Here is a 23,631-nt window from a genome sequence, read left to right as displayed (position 1 = left end):
TAATTAGGGTATCACCAATCATACATCCTGTTCTGCACCCCCCCCCCCCCCCCCCCCAGCTGCATTGACATATTGCATCTGAAATTGAAGAGGGCTGGGGATAAAATCATTTCTTATTTATTTCACACTTCTTATGTTTACCACTGGTGACCTGACCTGACCTGAATGCCGGGCCCCAACCGATATATTTCAAAAACCCTGCATCAAAAACAAATAGCTTTACACCTTAATTTGCCAGTGGAAGAAATTGTGAATGTGCATACATTTAAATGATTTAATATTTAAAAAAAAATCATAGTGGCCAATTAATTTCTGTATTATACAAGTATAACGAGTCAGTCTACTACTGCAAGTCTGCAACTAATCTAAGCTGTCCGAAAACATATATGGTATATAATTAGCTCTGGTCCATAGCTCTAATACTTTAATGCAACGGCAGCAAAGGGCATAAGGGCTACATAATAATAGAACTATTTATTTGATTTCACTAGAACTACAAGTCAGTCAGTAAAGGGGTAGGCGTGTAGGCGGAGGAGATCGAGAAAACTCATCACAGATTTCCGTGTCTAATGGTAAAAATGTACCCTATGCTACTCCGTACCAGGCAGTGGGTTTGGTTTCCACATCTGCACGGAGTGCACACACCAAGGCACGATACGCCGATACAGCAGTACGCAGTACCAGTGAGTGAGACCGAGAGTGAACACCGATAGTCAGTCACACACGCTGATCATCAGCACGGGAACAGGAGTACCGAGCTCGGCTGCCTTGGTATTTCATTTCATACGAGGAGGTACGTTTGCGTTGACATCTATGATCTATACATGTATACTCATCCCCAGTGTCAGCGTGTTATTTGTATCCATATGTGTGTGTGCACAAGAGTAAAAGGGGTAAAGTTTAATTCAGGCTGAGGCGCTGCTCGGACGTAAACGCGGCATCTCATCCTCACTCGTGGTTAATGATAATGAATTAGTTTACGGTTTACGCTTGGTTGGTGATGCCTGAGATTTGCGGAAGGAATTCCCCCATGGCGCAGTGGTACGTGGTGCAGAAGATGTGTGTTGTTGGGGGGGTTTCGTGGTGACATGCAATGGCATTCATTGATTTCGTGCTATGCGGTGACTGCGTGTGCACCTGCATCATTCACAAATCACAATAATCAATCATGTCCGCATTGTTGCAGCCCGAGTAGGATGGTAGATCAAGAAAGAATGAGTGAGGTTTAATACAGAAAAGCTAAATCATGTTTAAGTGTAGTACACTCTAATGTTGGCTTTTGGTTTATAAGGAAGAAGAACCTTTTGAATGGAATTTAATTGAACTGAACTGAACTTAAGTTAAACTGAAAAGCAATTATACAGTGAGTTTTGGGCTTTTTATTGAGCACTTGGTTGTGAAAGAGAAAGACACACGTCATGACAGAGTTGTTCCCTTGCCCAGGGCTCAAATGTTAATGTCATATCTACAGTATAGATGGAAACAGGCTGGGCCAGTGTGCTCTCTCTCTCTCTCTCTCTCTCTCTCTCTCTCTCTCTCTCTCTCTCTCTCTCTCTCTCTCTCTCTCTCTCTCTCTCTTGGAGTCAGTCATCCACACTTCTGCTTTTACTTCTGACCTCCAGGAGTCTTATCATACTACTCTAAGCTAAATCACTTCCTCCACTAAGGAAGTGGTAGATGCTATGTCTAATTCTATTGCCTTTCAAAGAAGAGATTACTGGCAAAGTGTTTTTTTTTTGGCAGTGAATTGTGGAGCAATGTATGTGGAGTAACAACATAGCTGGCTTGGTTTCTGGGTATTCTAGAGAATAAAGCAGAAGTTTTGTGGCCAATACACGGTAGGAACTATTTTGCTGTCTCTCTCACACACACACACACACACACACACACACACACACACACACACACACACACACACACACACACACGCGCACAGAGAGAGAAAGTGTGTGGACTGTGGATGTTTGTGGTGGTGATAGTTGTATTGTGTGTGTGTGTATGGAGATGTGTGTGTGTTGTCATGGGGTCTCAAGGCCCCAATATGGCTGAATGTTGCTGTTGCCTCAGTGGCCTGGGCCCCAAATTGTAATATCTCAGAGGAAGCTATATTATGTGGTAATTGTTTGACATAGTGACCCCTTAATCGAGCCTTGTTTTATGTCAAACGATAGACTCCTGGAATGGTTTACTTCAACTATTCTGTGTGTGAGAGAGAGAAGGGTGTGTCGTGCTTACTGTGGGTGTGTGTGCGCGCCTGTGCGGCCCGGCAGTATATGGAAGGACCTGCTTTTCCACTGTGTGTGTGTGTTTTGCCCGCGCGTGGTTTCTTTAATGGTTCAATTAGGGAAGTGTCTGTTGTTCTCTTACTCCCTGCTGGGAATTACTAATAGCTTAAGATCATAGACTGTGTGCTTAAGATCTACTGTTGTCCTGTGCAGTGTGCGTGTAGGATGTATGTACAGTATGTGTTCCAGTTGCAGATGCAGCATACTAGGAGTGCTTAATTGACTTTGTGGGTGTGTATAGTGTACTCATATGGACACAGCCACGCACGCACGCACGCACATACACGCTCTTCCCCAGGCAGTTCAAATGCTTAGAGTCAGGACAGTTTTTCTGTTGGTTTTCTGGTACCCTTTTCCCAAATCCCATGTGCATTATACTATCTGCCTTTTCTTATTTTCTATTATTAATTAGTATTTCTGCTATACTTACTTACTTATTAATCAATTATTGTATCTGTCATGTTTCATTGCTGCTGTATACTGCCATTGACTAGTGACTACTAAATGTCTCCCAGGATCAATAAAGGTCTATCTTTCTGCATGCACACACACATATGCACACAAAAGTGCTGTGCACTGACAGATAGTCACATATGAGTTCAAGGGGCAATAGGTGTGGGGGGCGACACACTGACAAGTGACAAATCCAACCTTTAGCCAATCTGTAAATGTAGTGAAACATGGACTGACAAAACACACACACACACACACACACACACACACACACACACACACACACACACACACACACACACACACAGTCTGTTGTGGACGTTAGAGTGGCATAATTGTGTATACTGTGGAACGTTGTTGTGGTGAAATGAATCATAAGATGGTCAGGAGTCAGTCAGTCGTTTTAAACACAGCAGACAGACACTTTGGTAAACAGACACTAGTCAGCTTACGGGACAAATTTTCTCCACCAAAAGTAGTATAACAACAACGCGTTGTGAGCTTGTATGTAGATCGACATTATTTCGCGAATGTTAACCCCAGAATAGGGATTGAGTTGGGGATGTTGTGGTGAGGGTTAGGAGCTAGTGTTGGCGCTTGTTGGCTGGGGAATTAATACCCATCCTCGAGACACAAACTTGAGTAAAGCAAATCTTGAACATGTTTGAGGGAAACACTAGTTGCACTACCAAAAGAGATTGGTCATTCATTGTCATGATGCAGAAACATGCTTATCAGTTATTAAAGCCCCTAAAAGTTGTGGAAAAAAGTGTTAAAGAAATCTGTAGATGAGCACTCATAACATAGTTGAAACAACATAAATGAGACGGACACAATTCAGAGTTTCAGAGTATTGGAATAGAATGTATTCGAATACGGAGACAGCAGTGAAGCGTTACAATGGAACACCGTACTGACTCAACACATCTCAGTCAGGCTTCAGCTTAAATACATTATTACCCCCCCCAGGGGTGGGTGGGTCTTGTACACATGACATCAGAGGACCACACATGTCACAGGTCACAGACAACAGCTTCTCATGGCTTGGTTTATGACGTCCTTAAATGTACAAGCATTCCACATTTCCTTGACAAAAGTACTCATTCTTTTATACCCAATTTTCTGTATATGTAACACACGCATGCAGAGACAGGCATCATAGACAGTTAGACACACTTGTACAAGAAAGAGGAAGTATATGTTGGTTACATGTGTTGAGACTGAGCAGGTCGTTGTTGTGGAGATGAAGAATTATGTTTTTATTTATTGTCATTTGACAAACCTGATTAAATGGAAGTGAAAGACGTCAGCATCACATGTCATCATGTTCAATCATGCAACTACAACCAAAGCACTATAGTCTACCAATAGGTGGCAGTATTACTCTGGTCACTGATCGTTAATTTGACCCCCAGTCCCCACTGACCTTGTGGCCATCCACTCCAGGTACCTAGATACATTTATTGTTTCATACATGTTGTGTACAAGACTACAAGTACATTAGTAAAAAAACAACAACAGTGCTTATAGCAGCAGTATTGTGGTGAGAAACAGTTCTAGCAGCAGTGACTGTAAAGTAAAGGAACAGTTTGTTCTTAGGCACTTAAGGTGATTGAATTGTTGATTGATTGTTTGATTGAACATGCCGTATGCATGTTCTTTCTTACTTAAAAAAAACCCATTCGGGCCTGGCACCCTGGCCTGGGCCGTGGCTCAGCGGTCCAGTCACCATGGCTGGTAATCCAGTCTGCGACTCCTGATCCCGACGGTCTTTACTGCATGTCCCCCCCCCACCATCTCTCTCTCCCCATTTCCTGTCAGCCTGCTGTCTATCCCTCTATAAAAATAAATAAAAGCGAAAGCCACAAAAAAAACGAAACAAAACATTCTGTCTGACAGAATCTGTATTCTGCATAAAAATAACAGATCTACAAACTTGTATCTGCTATTTTCTCTGGATGTTAGCCCCAGAATAGGCATGCTAGGGTTAAGGGTAAGAAGCTAGTTTTTGTCGTTGAGAAATCTTCAATACAGAAACACATTTCTGTGTAAGAGGAGCCATTTAAAGTTTCAACACAATAACTGACATCTGCTCTGACAATTGACATCCTGTTGATTCCTGTTGAATGCTGCTGATAAATCAGCCCTGTTAGCATTCAGATGTACATAACATGACTTTTCTAATATTACTCACCCAAATTTCACGCAAATCGGTACACATGCTCTTCATAGTCAGGTGATCAAGACGGGTTTGTTTGATTTCTCATAATCCACCCTCATTGGCTACGATTGGCTTCTAAACTTAGTAGCGAGTAGCCCGCTTTGTACCCTGTTTTGTACAAATCGCCACAACTACTCAACGCAGCGTCCGATTGTGGTGAAACTGTGCATGCATATATATTCCCACTAGGCTTTGGAAGAAATGCCACTTGACAGTTTTCAAATCAGCCTCATGGTGGCGCTACAACAGGCCAAGCCGCGTCACAAACACACACACGTTTATATTGCTCCTAAACATTTTGCCAAACATCATTTACTGTGATACAGTCGGATAAGAATAAAGAATATAGAGCAAAACAACAAAACCAAAATGACAGCAATGTTTCATTTTCCCTGTGACAGCAGTGGTACATTGCATGTCATCTCTTTGACGTATGGCTGTAACTTCTGGTTAGGTTTAAAATATATAATTAGTGCTGCCAGAGCCTATATACTGTACAGTATACAGTTAGGACTGGTCTGTAGTTAATTTAATTTCTGTTGAAATGCTGGTTGGGTGGTTTATTGGGTTGGTTAGTGGTTAGTGGTATTTTTGTTTTTCATTTCGCATCTGGCTCTGTTTCTACTATTTTTAGTCTTATTGCAGTATTTTGGAGAAACGCTAGAGAAATGACAGTTACCGTGTGGGGGTCCCCGGTGGGTCCCTGGAACATTCCAGACCCCCAGGAACGCACGCGCCCAGGGGGCCGGGCCGGTTCCGGCTTGCGGCCCCGCGTCCAAAACGGTTGAGAAATGACAGAGTTACCGTTTGGGGGTCCCTCTACTGTCTACTGTACTGTCACTGTACTGTACTGGCACACCCGAAATCATCATATATATATACAGTTAATATGTGCGTGTGTGTTTGTGTGTGTGTTAGGTTGCGCACAGGTGGTGGGAAAACAACCATGCTGTTTTCGTGCTCATACCCACCCAGGCACCCACCCAGCCAGCCAGCCACCCACCCACACACACACACACAGCTCCGTAAGGCACCACTCAAAAAGTCTGAGTAGTCAACTGATGCATTCAAAATACCAAATAATTGATTACTGTAGATGATATATCACCATGTGATACATTATGTGGTATCGTAATGGCAGTATTGCCAGCTAGATGCAGAGATCAGTATCGGAAAACAACTCTAACGGAGACTATAAATAAGCTGACACAACACGAGATATCTGTCTCTAAACAACTGAGCGTGGCCAGAGCTCTCTGTTTGCTGGTCTGCGGAATGTAAAATAAGAGCACGTGTTTATCTATGATTTGCTGTTTTCACTGTTGCGACACTTACCAATTACAAAATGACAAGTGTGAACCCATGGTCATATTCATAGCTATGTATGTATTTGGCATACGAATCTAGGTATGCGCACAGCCCCATAAAGTATATACAAAAAATAAAATGTGTTAAATTGAATGCAGTAATTCCATTTTATAATGGACAATTGAATGTTTGGGCAGTTGCCTCTGCCTGTCGGGAACTTGCACAAAACGTGACACTTTAGTGTCAACCCTAATGGATTGATTCATTGATGCAGCATGGTGGTTACCGTTTCCTCACAACATGAATATCCTAGCTGGGTTTGAACCACACCACCAAAAGACATGGCATGCGTGCAGGTATACTGTATATGTTCCTGGCAAATATATATTTGTTTTGTGAAAGATAATATAAAAAAGTGTGGGGACACTGGCAGTAGGGAAGCTAAGAGGGAGACAGTGTATAGGACTGACAGGCCGACAGTAGGGAGTCGGTGTAGGGAAGTTATAGGAGAAAAGGCTGTGGTGGAAACTGATCCTTGTGCCTTGGCTTGTGCAGCTTTTTAAACTTCGGTAAACGTACATTTAGTGTTTTGGTACTATTAATATATCGAAAAAACACACTGGTCCGACGCTGTTTGTGTATCTGAAGGGAGACTTTGAGGGTCTACTAAACTATAATTTTCTTGAGCAGCTGCAGGCAGCACTTTATCCTTGCTAGTAATTTTCTTGCTTCATGTGGAGAACGCAGCTGTATGTATAGTCTAATATGGGCAGAGGTCTTTCAAAAGGCTATATTTAAACTATATTGAAAGGGTCATTACATTGATCATTTACGCCCCGGGAAACGATCTGATCCTGTTTTTATTTTTGGCCTGAGCAATCCTGCTCTCCTTTAAGAATCACAATAAACAGAAGAGGCTCTTTAGGATGCAATTATATTTTTCTTTATTTCACCTTCAAAAAGTGTGACGGGTTCAAAAGTGAATGGATTATTTGGTCCTCACTCCTCATACATTCATCAGCACCCGAGGACAGCAAATGTGTCATGTATTGGTGCTGAATCTTTAACATTATTTGTTGTAAAAAAATATACCTCTCTATACCTCTCTAAATACTCCCAAAACACCAACTTGTTTTGTTTATTATTTAATCTTTGGATAAGTCGAAATGTGTTCGTCAATAAATCTTTTTGCACTGGGGCCGGAGTGGGACTATTTCATATTTGATTGAGTATACACGCCCAGATCTGTGAGCCTGCAGGAGTTATTGCCTGTCTTAATATACGATATTAACTCTCCTTGAGCTACACAGAAAAGAACGCTCCCGTTTTCCCCATGGCCCGATCAACCAATCAAACTGCAAGACATTAATGGTTGCCGCTGGAAATGTCAGGACTCAGGAGGTATTAGCCAATTGGCTCTCACCTCAGAGGGCTGGACAATATATCGATATTGTATTGATCGTCCCATTTAGACCCGAGTTAAAAAAACATTCACTTTGAAAGAATATATTATTCAAAGATCCTTGCCACATTTTTACGATTTTTCAAAAAATAGCAGACCTACAAGCTCGTAGCGCGCCAGTCGGTGGCGCGCTATGAGCTTGTAGATCTGCTATTTTTCAATGGCTAAATTATAACATAATGTTAAAAACACCAAAAGGGGTTCCCGCCCCAAAATGGGTTATTCAAGGTTTCAACAGGACCCCCATAACGATGAGAGTGTACAAATGGAACCAAATGGGGCCCATGTGGGTCGATTTGGTTCCATTTATACACTCTCAGAGTTACAGATCTTTAACCCATTCTGACCTGAGATCAGATTCATACGAGGTTTCCACTGGACACACACTGGTCTGATGAACCCATTCTGACCTGAGATCAGTTTCTAAAAATGTCAGTCGTTCTTCGATTTTTCAAAAATAGCAGACCTACAAGCTCATGATTGGGTTCCCGTTCAGAATGGGTTAATGGCCCATTTGGAACCACCTCAAGGAGCCCTTGGACCCCATTTTGAGAACCACTGATCTAGTCTTATATATATGTATCATCAAGCCTTGTGAGCTTGTAGATCGGCTTATTGGCTATTTTGGTCAGAAATATTTTCATATTAGATTGCCCAGCCCTATAGTCTGTGAGACAAATGACATTGATGTCCCTGAAAATGTGTTTCACAGGGGTTGTCTCGACTCGCACCACCACACGTTATAATTATTAGGCTTTAGTCATTCATGTCTGTGTTACACTGTACGTAGTAACGAGTGCTCTGTCTTCGGAGGTTTCCAATGCACTGATCTTGACGTCTTGTATAGGACGATGTGACCACTCTGCAAAGACATTTCGAGAAGACCTTTATAGTCATCGATTGACATTAAACAGCCCCAAGGCCGCCCCTGTTAATTCTACCAATTAAGTGTGTGTGTGTGTGTGTGTGTGTGTGTGTGTGTGTGTGTGTGTGTGTGTGTGTGTGTGTGTGTGTGTTACGGAGAAATGCACACAGAGACTTAGAAAGAGAGAACATTGAAGCCATGAGTGTATTTAATTATCTTCACAGAAATACGTTTGGGGCCTCTAACCATTAGTTGTGATGTTGTAATTCTGAATCAGAACTTTATTGTCACTTGTTTACAGGTCTAAAACCGTGGGAGTCATTTGTTTTTGTGCAAGCTCCGTCATTTCTTTTTTTACACAGTACATGTTTACACATGCAATACCAAAGGTAAGAGGTAACATAAGGTATGGTAAGTACAGAGTAGTTTTGTCTCCGTCAACGTCCCTTTAATAACGACAACTTCAGAATTCGTTCCGACCGTGTGTGTGTGTACTGTGTGTGTACACACATGTTTGTCTTACCACTGGTATGTAGGTGGGAAATGGAATTCATTGGAATGTGTGCTCCTCTTTGGAATGTCAACAGTGACTCGCATGACCTTTGTGTCTGCATTGGGTAGGGAGTCGACTCGGGAGAGCGAACTTGCCGGACTGCATGGTGATGATGTGTCAATAATACCCTCATTCTGTCAGTGTATATCTGCTGCTTTCACATACTCTTATCTGTATCAGATCCAGCTCGGGTGGACTTGTGGTTAGTGTCCACGCCGTGAGACCGGGAGGTATAGGGTTCGATCCCCGGGCCGGGTCATACCAAAGACACCGCATCAAGGGTTGGATTGGGGGTAGACCCTCTGACATACTAGCTTCAGGGGGGGTGTACTTGTACACCAAGCTGCCTCATGCTACAGAAACAGGAGATGGGCTCCTGCCCTATATGGACCTCAGGGTTTAACAAGGCTTACTTATCTGTATACAGCATATGCCTCCATTTGTCCAATTTAACCCGTTTTTAGAAAATCGATTATTGTGTAAAAAATCACACCTGATGTGTGAACTGAGTGGTGCAACTCCATGTGGGGGTCCCCAGAACTTCCAGACCCACAGGAACGTGCCAAGGGTGCTGCTGGCCCGGTTCCGCCGAGCCACCCCGCATTCTGAAACCGTCGAGAAATGACAGAGTTACCGTGTGGGGGAATTAGACAGACAACACTCTCTCACAAGTAAGACTGTGGTATTCTCTCTCCTTCCCTCCCTCTCTCGCATGAACGCACCCTCCACATTGTAATTAGACCTTCACTAAGTCCCTCCCCACCCTATACCTTGTCCAATAGGCACGTTAGCGGCGAAGAAAGCTTGACCTGCATAGCAACCGTTGCTAAACTATATTTGGATTGGCATTGGACAATCGCCTTTTGGGGTGGGATTTAGGGAAGGGCTAATTAGCAGGCAATTAATTAATAATTGGCTAATTAGCAGTGCAACTCTCTCTCCGTTTCTAGCTCAACAGCGCAACTTTGGCACCTGTTGGTATACCCTAAACATAAATAGGGACATGCAGACAGACATAGAGAGGCCACAGACATTGCTGTTCCTTGGAGTGGCTGCGCCACTCAAATCTATTATGAAAATAATTGATTATCATTTGAATTAAATCTATTAAATCTATTGCACCACTAATTTAGACATCTCGATCCTCGTACTTAATCCAAGTCATCTATATTATACATGCATGTCTTTTTTATTTACTGGAAAAAAATATTTCTCATTGATGCATACAAAATACAAATGATAACGTCAAATAAATAATACATAATCACTAATTGACTCGACACTAGAATACAAAGACGGATTATATTCTGGACAGGAATTTATTCTGAAAGTTCTGTGTGTGTGTGTGTGTGACCAAGACAGACAGACAGACAGGTGCCACTCGCAGGAAGACTTGGTCCTAAAAGTCTCCCCCTGCCCTCCTCATTGGCTGTAGGCTTGTTCATTGAAAGCCCCCTGCGGTCCAATGATATCTCCCTCCTTCTCTGCTGTCTGCTCGAGTCCCCTCCTCCCCTGGGCTGTGTTCTTAGATTGCACGCCGACACACGCGCTCTCTCACACATTCACAACACACTTTCCAACACAGAAGACAAGCGCATTCCTTTCGGCAGAAGGAGAGCTATACGGAGAACTAGTGGAGGATTAAGAGGTGCACTGGGAATTATTAGGGGAGAGAGAGAGAGAGAGAGAGAGAGAGAGACAGAGACAGAGACAGAGAGAGGGAGAGAGAGAGTTGCAGAGGAGGGAGAGCAGTTCTGAGTGTCATTGTAAGTGACAGTGTTGTGAGAGGAGAAGAAGAAGAGGTGACAAGACAGGATGGGGCTCCGGACACCCCCTGTGGGTTCAGGTCAGTGGAAGCTGTGCTCAGAAAGTGTTACTGTGTGTGTGTGTGTGTGTGTGTGTTGCACGTGAGGAATCTGCATGCAAAATTGTGCATGCATGTGCGCATGCAAGGTTTTCTTTCTGTATCTTGTGTGGGTGATGGATGGATTGTGTGTGGTGTTTTTATATGTCGTGACTCATAACTGAGGGATTGTTGTGTGTGTGCGCTGCACCTTGAAATGTGAATCACGCGTGTGTTGCAGGGAAAAAGGTGCTCCTGCGGCTGCTGTGTGTATTTTCTAGTGTTTTATTTTGCTAGTAGTTTCCACTGTGTGTTGGATGTTCAATATACTGTACCACCAGGCAATAGAGACTATACAGTAGTAGGCAAATAGAGACTACAGTTACATAAGTGGCCTAGTTCAACTGATGGAGTTGGGTTACTCATGACTTGAAGACAGGTAGAGATATGGTGATGGAGACGGTTCCTTACGAAACATGTGTGTGTGTGTTTGTACCTTGCCACCTGGCTGGCAGGTGGTCCATGGGGTGTGTGTGTGTGTGTGCTGGGGGATGGGGGGGGAGGGGGGGTGTGACTGCTCCTCGTTGTACCCAATTAGGGTGAGTGCCTACTGCCTAGTTGCTGGCACAATGTGACACCAGACCTCCAGGGAGACGACAGGCCGACAGGGCACACTGCAGGGGGCTGTCCGAGGAGTCGAGGACAGGTTGCATTTTGGGGGACGTTATGCCGCTGTGGGACGCTGCTAGCTGGGGCTCGGGCCACGGAGAGTGTGTGTTACTTTGGCAATGTAAACGCATGGTTTCTCATGCCAATAAAGTGTGTGTGCGCCTGCGTGTGCGTGTGCGCGCGCCCCAAATGTCCCCAGTATAGCAGATTGTGAGGACCATTTTCCTGGTCCTTGCGAGATTGTGGTTTCATTAGTTCACCAACTTTCTTACTTGTAAAACTGTGATGTGACAATGAAGATGATTCTGATACGAGGAATTATTTGACCTGGTGGGTTGCCAATTAGATAAGCGGAATGGGCATTCTTCACGTGATTGTTATATTATTGAAGGCCAGTTTACTGCCCGTGCTCTGTTTCTACCTCTGTCTCTCAATCTGTCTTTCTTCGTACAGTTCGTAGAACAACTAACTGTCTCTCCATCTATGCTATCTGCTATCATTCTGCAGTGTCTTAATCATGTTTTTGTCTCTCCATCTTTCTAATAGCAGGTGTATACTTCAGCGTTGTCTAGTTTTTTGGGGGTAGAAAACGTTTTATTTCTGGTGACCGGCACTGTAAAATACTTAACCACTTAATCCCAACATCACTATTCTGGGGGGAACACTGGCTGAAAATAGCAGATCTACAAGCTTGTAGCTCAACTATTTGTAGTTGTAACTGTAAAACTGTAAAAGTTCCGTTTCACTCAGACTAGAGGGTTTAAGGGCTTAAACATCATCAAACTTTTTAAAATGGTTCAAATAGCCGATCCACAAGCTCACAACGTGTCAATGTAGATCGGCTAGTTTAAACTATTTAAAAACGTTTTTCAAAATAGTAAGACATGGCTAATAAACCCAATCTGAATGATTTAGGGTTTAGGCGATACTGTAGTTTAGGACCAGATACTGTAGCTTAGGACAGGATATTGTAGCTGCTTAGGACCAGATACTGTAGCTTAGGACCAGATACTGTAGCTTAGTGTTTTAGACTATATAGGAACACGAGAAATAATATGAGCGCCAATAATTGTCTCCCAGCATTCTTTGCTCTCCCACATCCAGCTGTGCGTTTTATCCTTTCCAGCTGCTCACCGGTCAGAGCTTACCTCTCTCTTCTGTGCGCGTATGTATCTCCTCCCTGTCCCTCCCTGCATGCTGCTCCGGTTCCACCAGCAGCACCATTGTTAAAAGGCTGCCAGTGTGGGTGAATATCTCAGAGGAACACTCCTCTACACCTCGAATGAATGAATGCACGCACGCACGCACAGTCACTGGCAGACTCGCGTTACTCGATAACCCAGACACCCACAGTCAGCCACGTTTACACTCGTCATGCCAAGTACACACACACACATACACACACACGCGCAGGGGAAACTATGCGGGGAAAAACACCTGTAACTAATATCTATTATCGACAAGGAGACCTCTGACCTTTTAATATTGACTGTTTTCAAGTTTGCATAATGTCGCTGTTGGGTGAAAATGTCCAAACCGTTGCTTTTGTATTATTTCAAATCAATCATTTGCTTTTATACCCATTTAGATCTGTTTAACCTACTTCTACATCTTTTTACCTTTCGATCTGGGACAGCATCTTAGTCATTTTAGAAAATGTTAGATCTTTCTATAAAGCAGGGAAGTTGAAATATGCAGATACATGGTTTCTGCCCTATATACAGCAGCGATTAGCCAAGTACCTAACTCCCCCAGAACTTGTGTGTGTGTGTGTGTGTGTGTGTGTGTGTGTGTGTGTGTTCTCCCGAGCATGTTTGCTATACAGTACAGGTCAATGAGGTGGCAGCTATTGGCAACAAGTAATATGATTCATATAAGCGAGAGAGATTCATATAGGGAGAGAGAAAGACAGACAGACAGGGAGAGAGGCAGAGTGAGAGAGATTGTAATGGTAGGAGGTAGGCGGAGAGAGACGGACCATAGAAAGTGGTTAAAAAAGAGAGAGATGGAGATCTTGGCAACAGGGAGGGGAGCTTTAGCAGAGTTATGAGGTCTTGGTATTGTTTTGCCTGAAGGCAAACAAAGGAATTGGTTCTTGAATCCAGTCTTGGAGCATCACCGCTCGACATAAGGCCTTTTGTCTCATCGGAAATGAGCGATATTTTATTTGTCAAGTGTAAGGTAGTGAACTTGACATTAAACACTTAACTGATGGAGAATGGGTGACAAATATATGGACATGTAGTACTAGGAATCCCATATCAGGACAAAGCATACAATCAAATCAATCAGACAGACAGACAGACATATCTGTTCATTATAGACAACGAGCTGCCTAGGCCTACTGGCAATGAGTCCAGCAGTTAACAAGATTAGCTCCAGAAACACAGACTGACCTGACCCTGTCTAGTAGACGACTAGCCTCATAGTAATATCAATGCACACCTGTAGCTACTAAATGTATTAATATAAGAAACATGGAAGCCATTTCTAATGTACTGTAACGTTTAATACTTTTGGCAATGCTATAGAGACTAATATGCCATTTTAGCCACGGTGTAAGTGGGATAATGCACTGTGAGCGTGTTTGGTTATGTCTGAGACAGTATAACTGCACTTCAGGGGGGGTGAGCAGCTCTTCGCTTTGTGACAGGCTGTGTACAGTAAAACATTTCCCAAACGGTGCATGTGAAATTTAGTTAACTTTCGGTTCCAAAAAAGTTAGACGCACATGGTGGCACATGGCACATCAAATGTACAAATGCAGATATTATGTTTTATGTGCAGACTATTTACGTTTAGAGGGCGAGCAGACTGGCTAGAGCTAGAATAACGGTGAAGTGGAGCAGCCAGAGAGAGTGAGAACTGAGCCGTCGGCTGTCAAGCTGGCTGGCGAAACAGAGGGCCAAGGCAGGCTGGCAAGACACTGAACAAGGCAGACAGGCAATGCATGCAGGCTGGCAAGACACTGAACAAGGCAGACAGGCAATGCATGCAGGCTGGCAAGACAATGAGCAAGGCAGGCTGGCAAGGTGCTGAGCGTGGCAGACAAAAGAGACAAAAACAAAAAAGGAAATGAACCTGAGGCATGCAGACTTGCAGAGTCATCAACACATGAACTGACGGAGAACTTGGGCGTAACATTAGAACCACGTTGGCCAACTGAACGAGCTTGGCAAAGACTGAGAGACGGGCTATGTAGAGTGCAGGAGCTCGGTGCAGAAATTGGAGCACAATTTCACTGGCAGCAGGAGAGAAACGGATCACGGGGGAACCAACCAAGAAACATCTCTTTTTAAAGTCATATCTCTCAGCCCAAGTCATATGTCTCTGGGAGACATTGGGACTTCAAACTTGTGTGGCCTTTCGGTTATGTGACATTCAGTTCAGTTTTTGTATTGAGTTGTGCTTGAAATGTGCTTGAAACTCCAAACTGTTAATAAATACTTCAATCAATCAATCAAGTATTCGTAGAAGGAGTTGTTGGTTACAAGAAGTGGTAGCAGACTCATGATTTCACTTCCCGTGGAGCTGAGCTCATCTGTGTAGCCAAAGGCAACAGTCCACAAAATCCATGTTCCAGAGTGTTCAGTGCATGCTGACAGTATAGTGGTCAAGACTGTGATTGGTGGGATTAGTGACTTCTTCCTGTGGCTCTGTTTTGCCATTTCCCATTCGACTTCATGACCTATGTGTGACCTGTATTGAAAGAAAACAGACAACCTAAAGCCAGGCCTGCCAACATTGGACTGTGAGAATCCAGGAGATTTTTTTGGGGGGGTGGGGGGTACTCTCCAAGCAGGGGGGTCCTATAACCCCAAAAAACATTTTAACAGAGTAGATGTAATTTCGTGTGTTCTGGTTAATTTTGGGAGTACGATACTTTTATCAGGCTTGCTTTAATTAATACCATTTGGTAAATGATGAGTACAGTTTCAGCCATTAAAACACAAAAGAGTAGGCCTACAGAAATTGATTTGATGACTGAAGATGACTGAATTATTTAAGTGAACATCTATTCTGTGTGTGATTGTTTTAGAAACCTTTGACGTGGTAGATGTGTGTTCCTGTGTTCTGGTGAGTGCAGGAGATATGGTTGAAAACTTGGAAAAAAAACATGACTCCTGCGGGATCCAGGAGTGTTGAAATGCATGACTCCAAGAGTGTTGGCAGCCCTGACCTAAACCTCTTAATGAAGGAAAGAGGGACTTGCTGTTTGTGCTTTGTGACAGAGTTTGCCGTTTGTGTTTTGTTTACTGTGTCTTCTTGTGTTTGGTATGTACTGTATGTTTGGTGTTTTGGGGGAAAAGGGTAACATTTTTGTTTTGTATATCTTGATAATATAAATCATAAAAAGTACATAATAATGTATGACATGGGACAGAGGAGAATGAAAGGATGGTGCACTGTGTTTTGCAACCAGTCAAAAAACCCTGTTCTTTGTAAGAACCCCGTCCGGTCATTGAAACAGCCCAGCTGCCCAACAGTATTCGTCTGCAGGGCCAGGAAGTACCGATAGGAACAGGATTGACCATGAGTCATGAGAAGTCTGCTTATTCTGAGTCACTTTGGCTCAGAGTTGGTTTTCCTGTAAGGTCGTCCGTCGTGTGTAAATATAGTGGCTTGTTGTAGTTGCTTATTTGGGCTTGCTTCAGTTTAATCACTTTACCCTCTCTATACATCGGCTATTTGAAAATCTTTTAAAATCTGGAATGTTCTGTAAACATTTTACATCATAAATATTGTCACTGACACAGTATTTTCAGATGGGGGTCCGACGTGGCAAAGATATACTGTAAATCCCAAAAAGAAACATTAGACAGTCAAGTTTGACTTGACCTGCCCTAGCCCGCCGCTTATATTTTGGCCTTGTTTCCATGGACCGGGTGGCTTGTTTCTCTTGCAAAATCTGGCAACACATTATGTAGGTTGTCTGGAGACGGAGATAAGAGCACTTGATGTACAGTTATCAGTTAGGTAGTTATTAAGAGAGGGTGGAGGCCTCTCTCTCTCTCTCTCTCTCTCTCTCTCTCTCTCTCTCTCTCTCTCTCTCTCTCTCTCTCTCTCTATCTCCCTTCGTCAGAAGGAAACTTTCTGGATGGGGCAGCCAGACCTGCTTGATATGTCACTGTGACATCACACACAGCGACATGATAAACACACAGAGGCCCTTAAGGTAAAGCCTGTTGCCTTGGTGACTGGCCTTTTTTTTTATTTTTTTTACAAACAATAGGAGTCAAGGTTACTTTGTTACTTCTATATTTTACAGGGGGACATGGGGCATACAGACACACACACAGACACGCACACACACACACACACGCACACGCACACGCACACACACACACACACACACACACAACGACCGAGTATTCTCTCTCTCTTACTTTGCGTTCTTTCCCGTTCACTCCCACAGTGAGGTTTCACTCTGTCTCTGGGTCAGCTGATGCCAGGATTTGGCTCACATAGCTTCGAAAGTGTATCATCCATCCACATGAGCATTATGAACGGACGGACACACACACACACACACACACACACACACACACACACACACACACACACACAGAGAAAGTGAGGGGAATGTGGATGAAAACGCCCGAGTTTCCTGCATGCTCTCTGCCCTGTCAGCTAATCCTGGCTGTTTAGATTGGATTAGTCTGATGTGACATGAGGGTTGGAGAGAGAGAGAGACAGAGCGAGAGAGATTAAAAAGGGTGACGGAGAAAGTGAGCAGAGCAGTGATGGGGCTGAAACCTTTGCGCCGGTCCACATTTGGAGTCATACGTCACAAAAGCGTCATAGACGGCTGATGTCATAGGTATAACTGTGATGTCACTGCAGGTTTTCTATGTGGATCCTGAGATATATAAAACATCATTTCCTAGTTGATTTCTCAGTACAGGCTAGAGTTGTGTATCGTTAAAAAAAAAAAGAGATTACGTTTTCATTTTCTGATTCTGCTTATCCATTCCCCATTTTGGTTCTAAAAATATGTTAATTATTTTAAGCAAAAAACCCTGTAAACTCGTTTTGCATCAATAATTGTCAAATTTAAGAGGAGTTTTAACTTATTGCATGACATCAGAATGGGAAGCAGTTAAAGCTTGTTCCTTAAAATACTCAAAGGACATAATTAGGTTTTTATCGATTCTGATTCGATTCCTTCCTTTTGTATGAAGTTTTGGAGTAGCTCTACTTCAGTTTCCTGGAGATACCTTACTTCTGGAGTTATTTCTTTAAGGCAGCAATGGTGCCGTTTTCTGAGTGTTCTTGTACTTATTATTGTCATGTAGTCATTTAGGAAAAACATTGTTTAAATATCGGTGAAATTAACTGCACATCCCTAGTCTGTACAGGGCTCCCCAGAGCGGGCAGCAAGTGAACACACACACACACTGGACAGTGTAGTTGTACTGCAGCAATGGTGAATGTGCTTGACATGACATCATTCTATTTTAGAATCTTTGCACATGTAAGGTGATGTTGGCGCATTTACGTTTCGATGTACAGCATCGGTCACATCTTTGGGGCTCGAACTGTTCCCAGATTGTAGCCTATACCTCAGGCTTGAGATGCCTTGCGGGTCTTGTTTCCATTTAGGCCCCTATGCAATGAATTAACCTCTTGTCGTACAGTATATGAGTCCTAGATTAACCCATTCTGAACGGGAACACATTTTGGTGTTAGCATCATGTTATGCTTTAGCTATTGAAAAATAGCAGATCTACAAGCTCATAGCGCGCCACCGAGTGGCGCGCTACGAGCTTGTAGGTCTGCTATTTTTTGAAAAATCGAAGAACGACTGACATTTTTTAAAATCTGATCTCAGGTCAGAATGGGTTAATCAGACCAGTGTGTGTCCAGTGGAAACCTCGTATGAATCTGATCTCAGGTCAGAATGGGTTAATAAAACCTCTGCATCCACGGGATGCACTACTGTACTACTGTTTTTTATTCTAGTTTATTTTGCTAGCTTTAGTTATAATTATCATCTCTTCTTCTGTTTTCTACATGAATATAACGACATTATAACCATATGAAATGAATTGGGAGTTAAATGCTGCAAATATGACTCCTATACCGTCCGTCATTGACGTGGGACTCATAAAATGTCCCTGGGGCTCATCTAAAAGACAATCCCTGCATCCTGGGACTCATTACAGTGAAAACCTGTTTACATCACTGAGTCTGACCTCTGTTCCCTGTCTGTCACCTCTCGTCTGTCCAGGCGAGCCCAGCGCTCCAGGCTGAGCTGTAGCCATGCTGCGATCTCCGGAGCCTGCATCTTCCAGCACCCTGCACCTGGTTGCATCGGACATGACCGAGATCATGGACAAACTGGACTCCAGCGAGCTCGACCTGGGAGATGGAGAGTACAATACCTCCACCACCAACCTACCAGGTGGGCCACCGCTCTCTGTGTGTGTGTGTGTGTGCGTGTGTGTGTGTGTGTGTGTGTGTGTGAGCAGATTAGTTCCTACAGTATATTGGCCACAAAACTTCTGCTTTATTCTCTAGAATGTGTGATAATACTTTTAGTTAGAGGTACAGTTTGTAGTACATGTTCAAACTGTGTTTGACTGCAAGACTCCGTTATAGGCATTGTGAGCTTGATCAGCTCTTTTTTGCAGCATGTCTCAACTCATCAATCAAGCTTTCGGATCAGGCTTTTTTAGGCATGAGGGCTTCGGTTACTTTTATGGTTAGATTCAGGGATTCATTTCCGAGGTTAACACCCTCCGCGCCATTGCCTTAGATTAATGTCAATTCATTAATAAAACGCTTGCCGCCATTGCCTAAGATCGCCGTCAATCGCGCTTTTATAGTGCATTTGATCGATCGAGCCATAATGCTACTTACGTTAGCCGGTTAGCTAGCTGTGTTGTTAGCACAGCACTGGGTCGTTCATCTTAGTTCGTCGTCGCCATAAGAATCCATTCTATCCGTTTCTTTCAATCGCCTGTATCTCCTATTCCTTGTCCCAGATGGCATTTTTGGTCAAAACAGCGTTTCTTTGACGGCACGAGCCGACGTTGTGGAGGGCAATAGTGTACCCGGCATGATGTGATTATGTAAACAAAGGTTGTCATGGCAACATAAAGCTGGCAGAGATGAGCTCACTTCCGGTTGAGGCAAAATGTGGCTTTTCAAAATAAGAGCTCAAATTAAAAAAATGCTGGCGTGAATTAGGACCTAATTTATCAATAAATGGCGGCAGTCTAAGTGTTAAGATTAGGCCTGAACATTAAGTAAAGTGTCTGTGTGTGTGTGTGTGTGTGTGTGTGTGTGTGTGTGTGTGTTCCAGAGGAGCGTCTGCCTTTCACAGCAGTCTATCACACTGTGGACTTCAAAGAGTCCGAGGCCAAGGTGTTCCTGTCGTCTCCCATCACCGCCAAGATCCTGGAGGTGGAGAGGTTCACCTCGGCCCAGGATCGCTTCAACGTCACCGCACAGAGGAGTGTCAACAAGGTACACACACACACATGCACACAATTCATGTTCAGTTATTGCAATAATATAGAGAAATTGCTCTGAAGTTGGCTCTAAGGCCCCAGGCATGAATCTTTTGCAAAACGGATATTTTCGTCGTCCTCCTTTTTAGAAAAGATCCAAGCCCAATACGACAGAGATATTCCGAGTCCACACACAAACACAGAAACGCATTGAACACAGGATAAAAAAATCACTGCACGCATATTTTTTAATGTACCGCATTTTAAAAGCCACCTAAATTGTGAGTGGAAGTGGAACATGTTTCTTTCTTTGTCTGTCAGGACTCGGAGTCACACGCAATATGTGCGTAAATCTCCAAATCCCGACTCTTCTCTCCATATAATAAAAAAAAAAATTATAGACACTTTACCATTTCTCTGGCGACTTGGCAAGTCCTGCACAGAACATAATAGACAGACAGACCTATAGAAGGGTCGCGTCCACAACCAGTTGTTAACCTTTAGTGTGGCTATATTTTTCAGGTGTATAACAAATGTCACGTCATAATGTAGGCTAATAAAAGTTCACGCGCTACACATTGTCGGCATGCAGGCGCAGTGACAACGGAATGCAGTCAAGGGTGCGCCCTTTATTACCCAAACAGGAGAGAGATCATGTGCCATATATGCGCACGGCGACCCACTCTCACTGTATACTTTCTTCTCACCAACCAACCACGCTATATGCGATTGCATTCACACCTCTCTCTCTCTCTCTGCACCCTCTCTCTCTCGTCCTCCATGACCATGAGAGCAAAATACAGCACGAGAATATAGTTTCACATGAGGCTATATGCACACACCACGCATATAGACATGTACTGCGCAATGGTATTTTGCCTGGGTCCTTTATTGGTATAGGTTAATATCCACAGTTTATCTGTAGCGGTCCGCAATTAACCTATTGTTCAACTTTGCACTCGGCACCAATACAAATGAAATCACCAGTCCGCACTGGACTAGATATATTTATTATTGGATGCAGCAGAGCAGAGCCTCTGCTCGCTGCAGTTGATGCAACATGTGTTTTAAAGTTGTTAACGGTGATATATAAACATGAAACAATCTGAGATATCCGTGTAGTTTCCATGCAGGCACAAGCTGCATTTCTCACCTAATTATGGTAAAAATGATATGCGCTAATAAGCGGTGACATCGTTTCTCCAAAGCTCCGTTTCACATGACTACACAGATCCACTGATATTTTCGAAAATCTTCACTTATTTATCCGTTTCCAAAAACCTCCGTTTGAGTGGCTGAAAACGCTGTTTGCGTGTGGCCGAAGGGCCCAAAACGCACAAAGAAATGTGCGTTTTGCAAAAGATCCATATACGTGTAGCCTGGGCCTATAAGGGCGGCTGTGGCTCAGGGGGTAGAGCAGGTCGTCCAATGATCCCTGGGTCGGCGGTTCGAATCCCGGCTCCTCCTGTCCACATGTCGAAGTGTCCTTGGGCAAGACACTGAACCCTACATTGCCTCCAATGAGTCGGTCGGTGTAAACTTGCCACCATTGGTGTGTGTGAATGTGGGAAGTGAGGACGCTGGCGTTGACTGTTCGCCGCTTCACCTCCCAATGTATGAATGAATGAACCATTGTAAAGCAGCTTTGAGCACTTGGAAAAGCGCTATAAAAATGCAATTCATTATAAGTCTGTGAGAAAAGCACAAAAGCTCCAGGGAATAAGTCAAGTCAGGACCTATCAAGAGGGACAGGAGGAGTACCCTGCCATTGCCAGACTGATCACGTGGGATCACTCACACACAAACGTGTGAGTGAAGGATCCTGTGTGATCAGTCTGGCAATGCCAGGGTGGAACAGGCCAGGGTGGAACGGGGTGTCGTCCCCGTACCGTTAAATAATTGAATCAATCATCATATTTGTGTACTGGTAGGGAGGTGTTGCTGTTGTGCGACTTGTGTTGATGACTTCATTGTAAAACAGACAAAAACGTTGGCTGCTTCTGTGTCAAGACTGACACAGAAGTGCATGTTATTTGATCATGGAGATATTTACACCACATTTATTTTTGTTGTGAATCAACCCGCGGGAACCTTCCGATTCCTACGCATGCGCTCTACCCCCATGAGCCATTAGTATTATTCTAGGTTAATATAATTAACTTAGTCATTAACAATACACATTTAATATTATACTTAATACCTTATTGTTCCTACTGTATTCCACCTTGTCGTGTCCAGTCGTTGCCGGCAGTGTTTAAAATAGAGATGAGACACGGAGAGTTCACCTGGTTGGTGAAGAGGAAGGAGAAGCATTTCCTGGACCTCCACAGAGAACTGCGGACCTACAAGACCTTCATGAGGATACCACTGCCCACACGAAGGTACACACACACACACACACACACACACACACACACACACACACACACACACACACACACATCGTCAGTGCGACCGGGGACGCAGTGGTAAAGCACCTGCCACCGCCACCGCGGAGGTTATGGGTTCAAAAGAAATCCACCGTGGTGCATTCCGGCTTTGTCAAGCGTCTAAATACTGTATATACGAACACAATTGGCCCGGGTTCAGGGAAACGAAGTCGGACGTACTGGAGAGTGATATTTGTAACCGAACGTGGCTCCCCCTACGGGCCGGTGGGGCGGCACCTGTGAGCAGCTGCAGGGAGTGGCACGTGTTGAGGTGAGTCCGTGTAGGATACAAGTTGTCACAACAGCAGTGACGACACACAAATGTGTGTGGGGAGGAAGCCATTGGCATAACGGCTAAATTGGGTAACCCCACTCCCCAAAAAAGCCCCGTATTCTGGGCTTAACGTTGTCCAGCAGGGTACTCCTAAGGTGTTTACGGGAGGCTGGTGGGGGAGAGCGTCGTTGTAACTGCACTAACAACACGCGGCCATTTTCTCTATACTTATCTGTCCTTATTCCCATAATATCAGCACGGCCACCTTTTCAAAGTACCGAGGTCCCAAATGGCAACGCGTCGTGTTTGGAATAACATTACAAGACAAAATGCATAGTTATTCTGAAGTACTGTCATCATAAGATATATCCTATTATATATTTAGCATGATTGTTTTCGTTGTGTTGGTACAGTGTGCGGGATCTTTCGCATTGTCCACATTTCTCTGTTAAATGTACTAACTGTCATGTGCTGGTTGAAGAACAGTGCATTACTGTATTGTATTGCACTCTGGTTTGGACGCCACTGTTCATTTCATTGTCAAAGTATTTGTATACTATGTGCAGCGACAATAAATTGAATCTAATCTAATCTAATCAAATGTGACAGCTGTCATTGTAGCAGAGTGGCTGAGAGCCTCAGTCTGATGGCCTCAAAATTCTAATATCTCCCCCGAGCCGTATAGGCAATTGCCTTTGGCTTAATGGTTAAGATGTTGGCTATCCACGGGGGAGACTCGAGTTCGATTCCTGGGTGTTACGATGGTGTCGTGACCCGAGTCGGGTTTCCCTGTGACGTCCCGCATCGGGTTTC

At 43.8% G+C, this 23,631-nt stretch overlaps 1 protein-coding gene across 4 annotated transcripts in view; it reads left to right on the top strand.

Annotated features, from left to right (window-relative positions):
- The first annotated feature begins 677 nt into the window (after positions 1-677).
- The window catches only part of pld1b (phospholipase D1b), a 55,854-nt gene continuing 32,900 nt past the window's right edge, over positions 678-23,631 (top strand). For 3 of the 4 annotated variants that reach the window (XM_080794252.1, XM_080794249.1, XM_080794251.1), the window contains exons 1-4: positions 678-793; positions 18,891-19,064; positions 19,968-20,131; positions 22,354-22,496. In XM_080794252.1, the coding sequence (XP_080650378.1) occupies positions 18,923-19,064; positions 19,968-20,131; positions 22,354-22,496 (449 nt within the window). In that variant the 5' untranslated portion in view covers positions 678-793; positions 18,891-18,922. Of the gene's footprint in view, positions 794-10,848; positions 10,994-18,890; positions 19,065-19,967; positions 20,132-22,353; positions 22,497-23,631 lie in introns of those variants that run through there. The other variant, XM_080794250.1, reaches the window with a different exon arrangement.

This window comes from Protomyctophum bolini, assembly GCF_963924005.1.
Source record: "Protomyctophum bolini genome assembly, chromosome: 21".
Taxonomy (NCBI): Eukaryota; Metazoa; Chordata; class Actinopteri; order Myctophiformes; family Myctophidae; genus Protomyctophum; species Protomyctophum bolini.
Note: the sequence above shows the minus strand (reverse complement) of the source record. Positions and strands in the feature narration are given on the sequence as shown.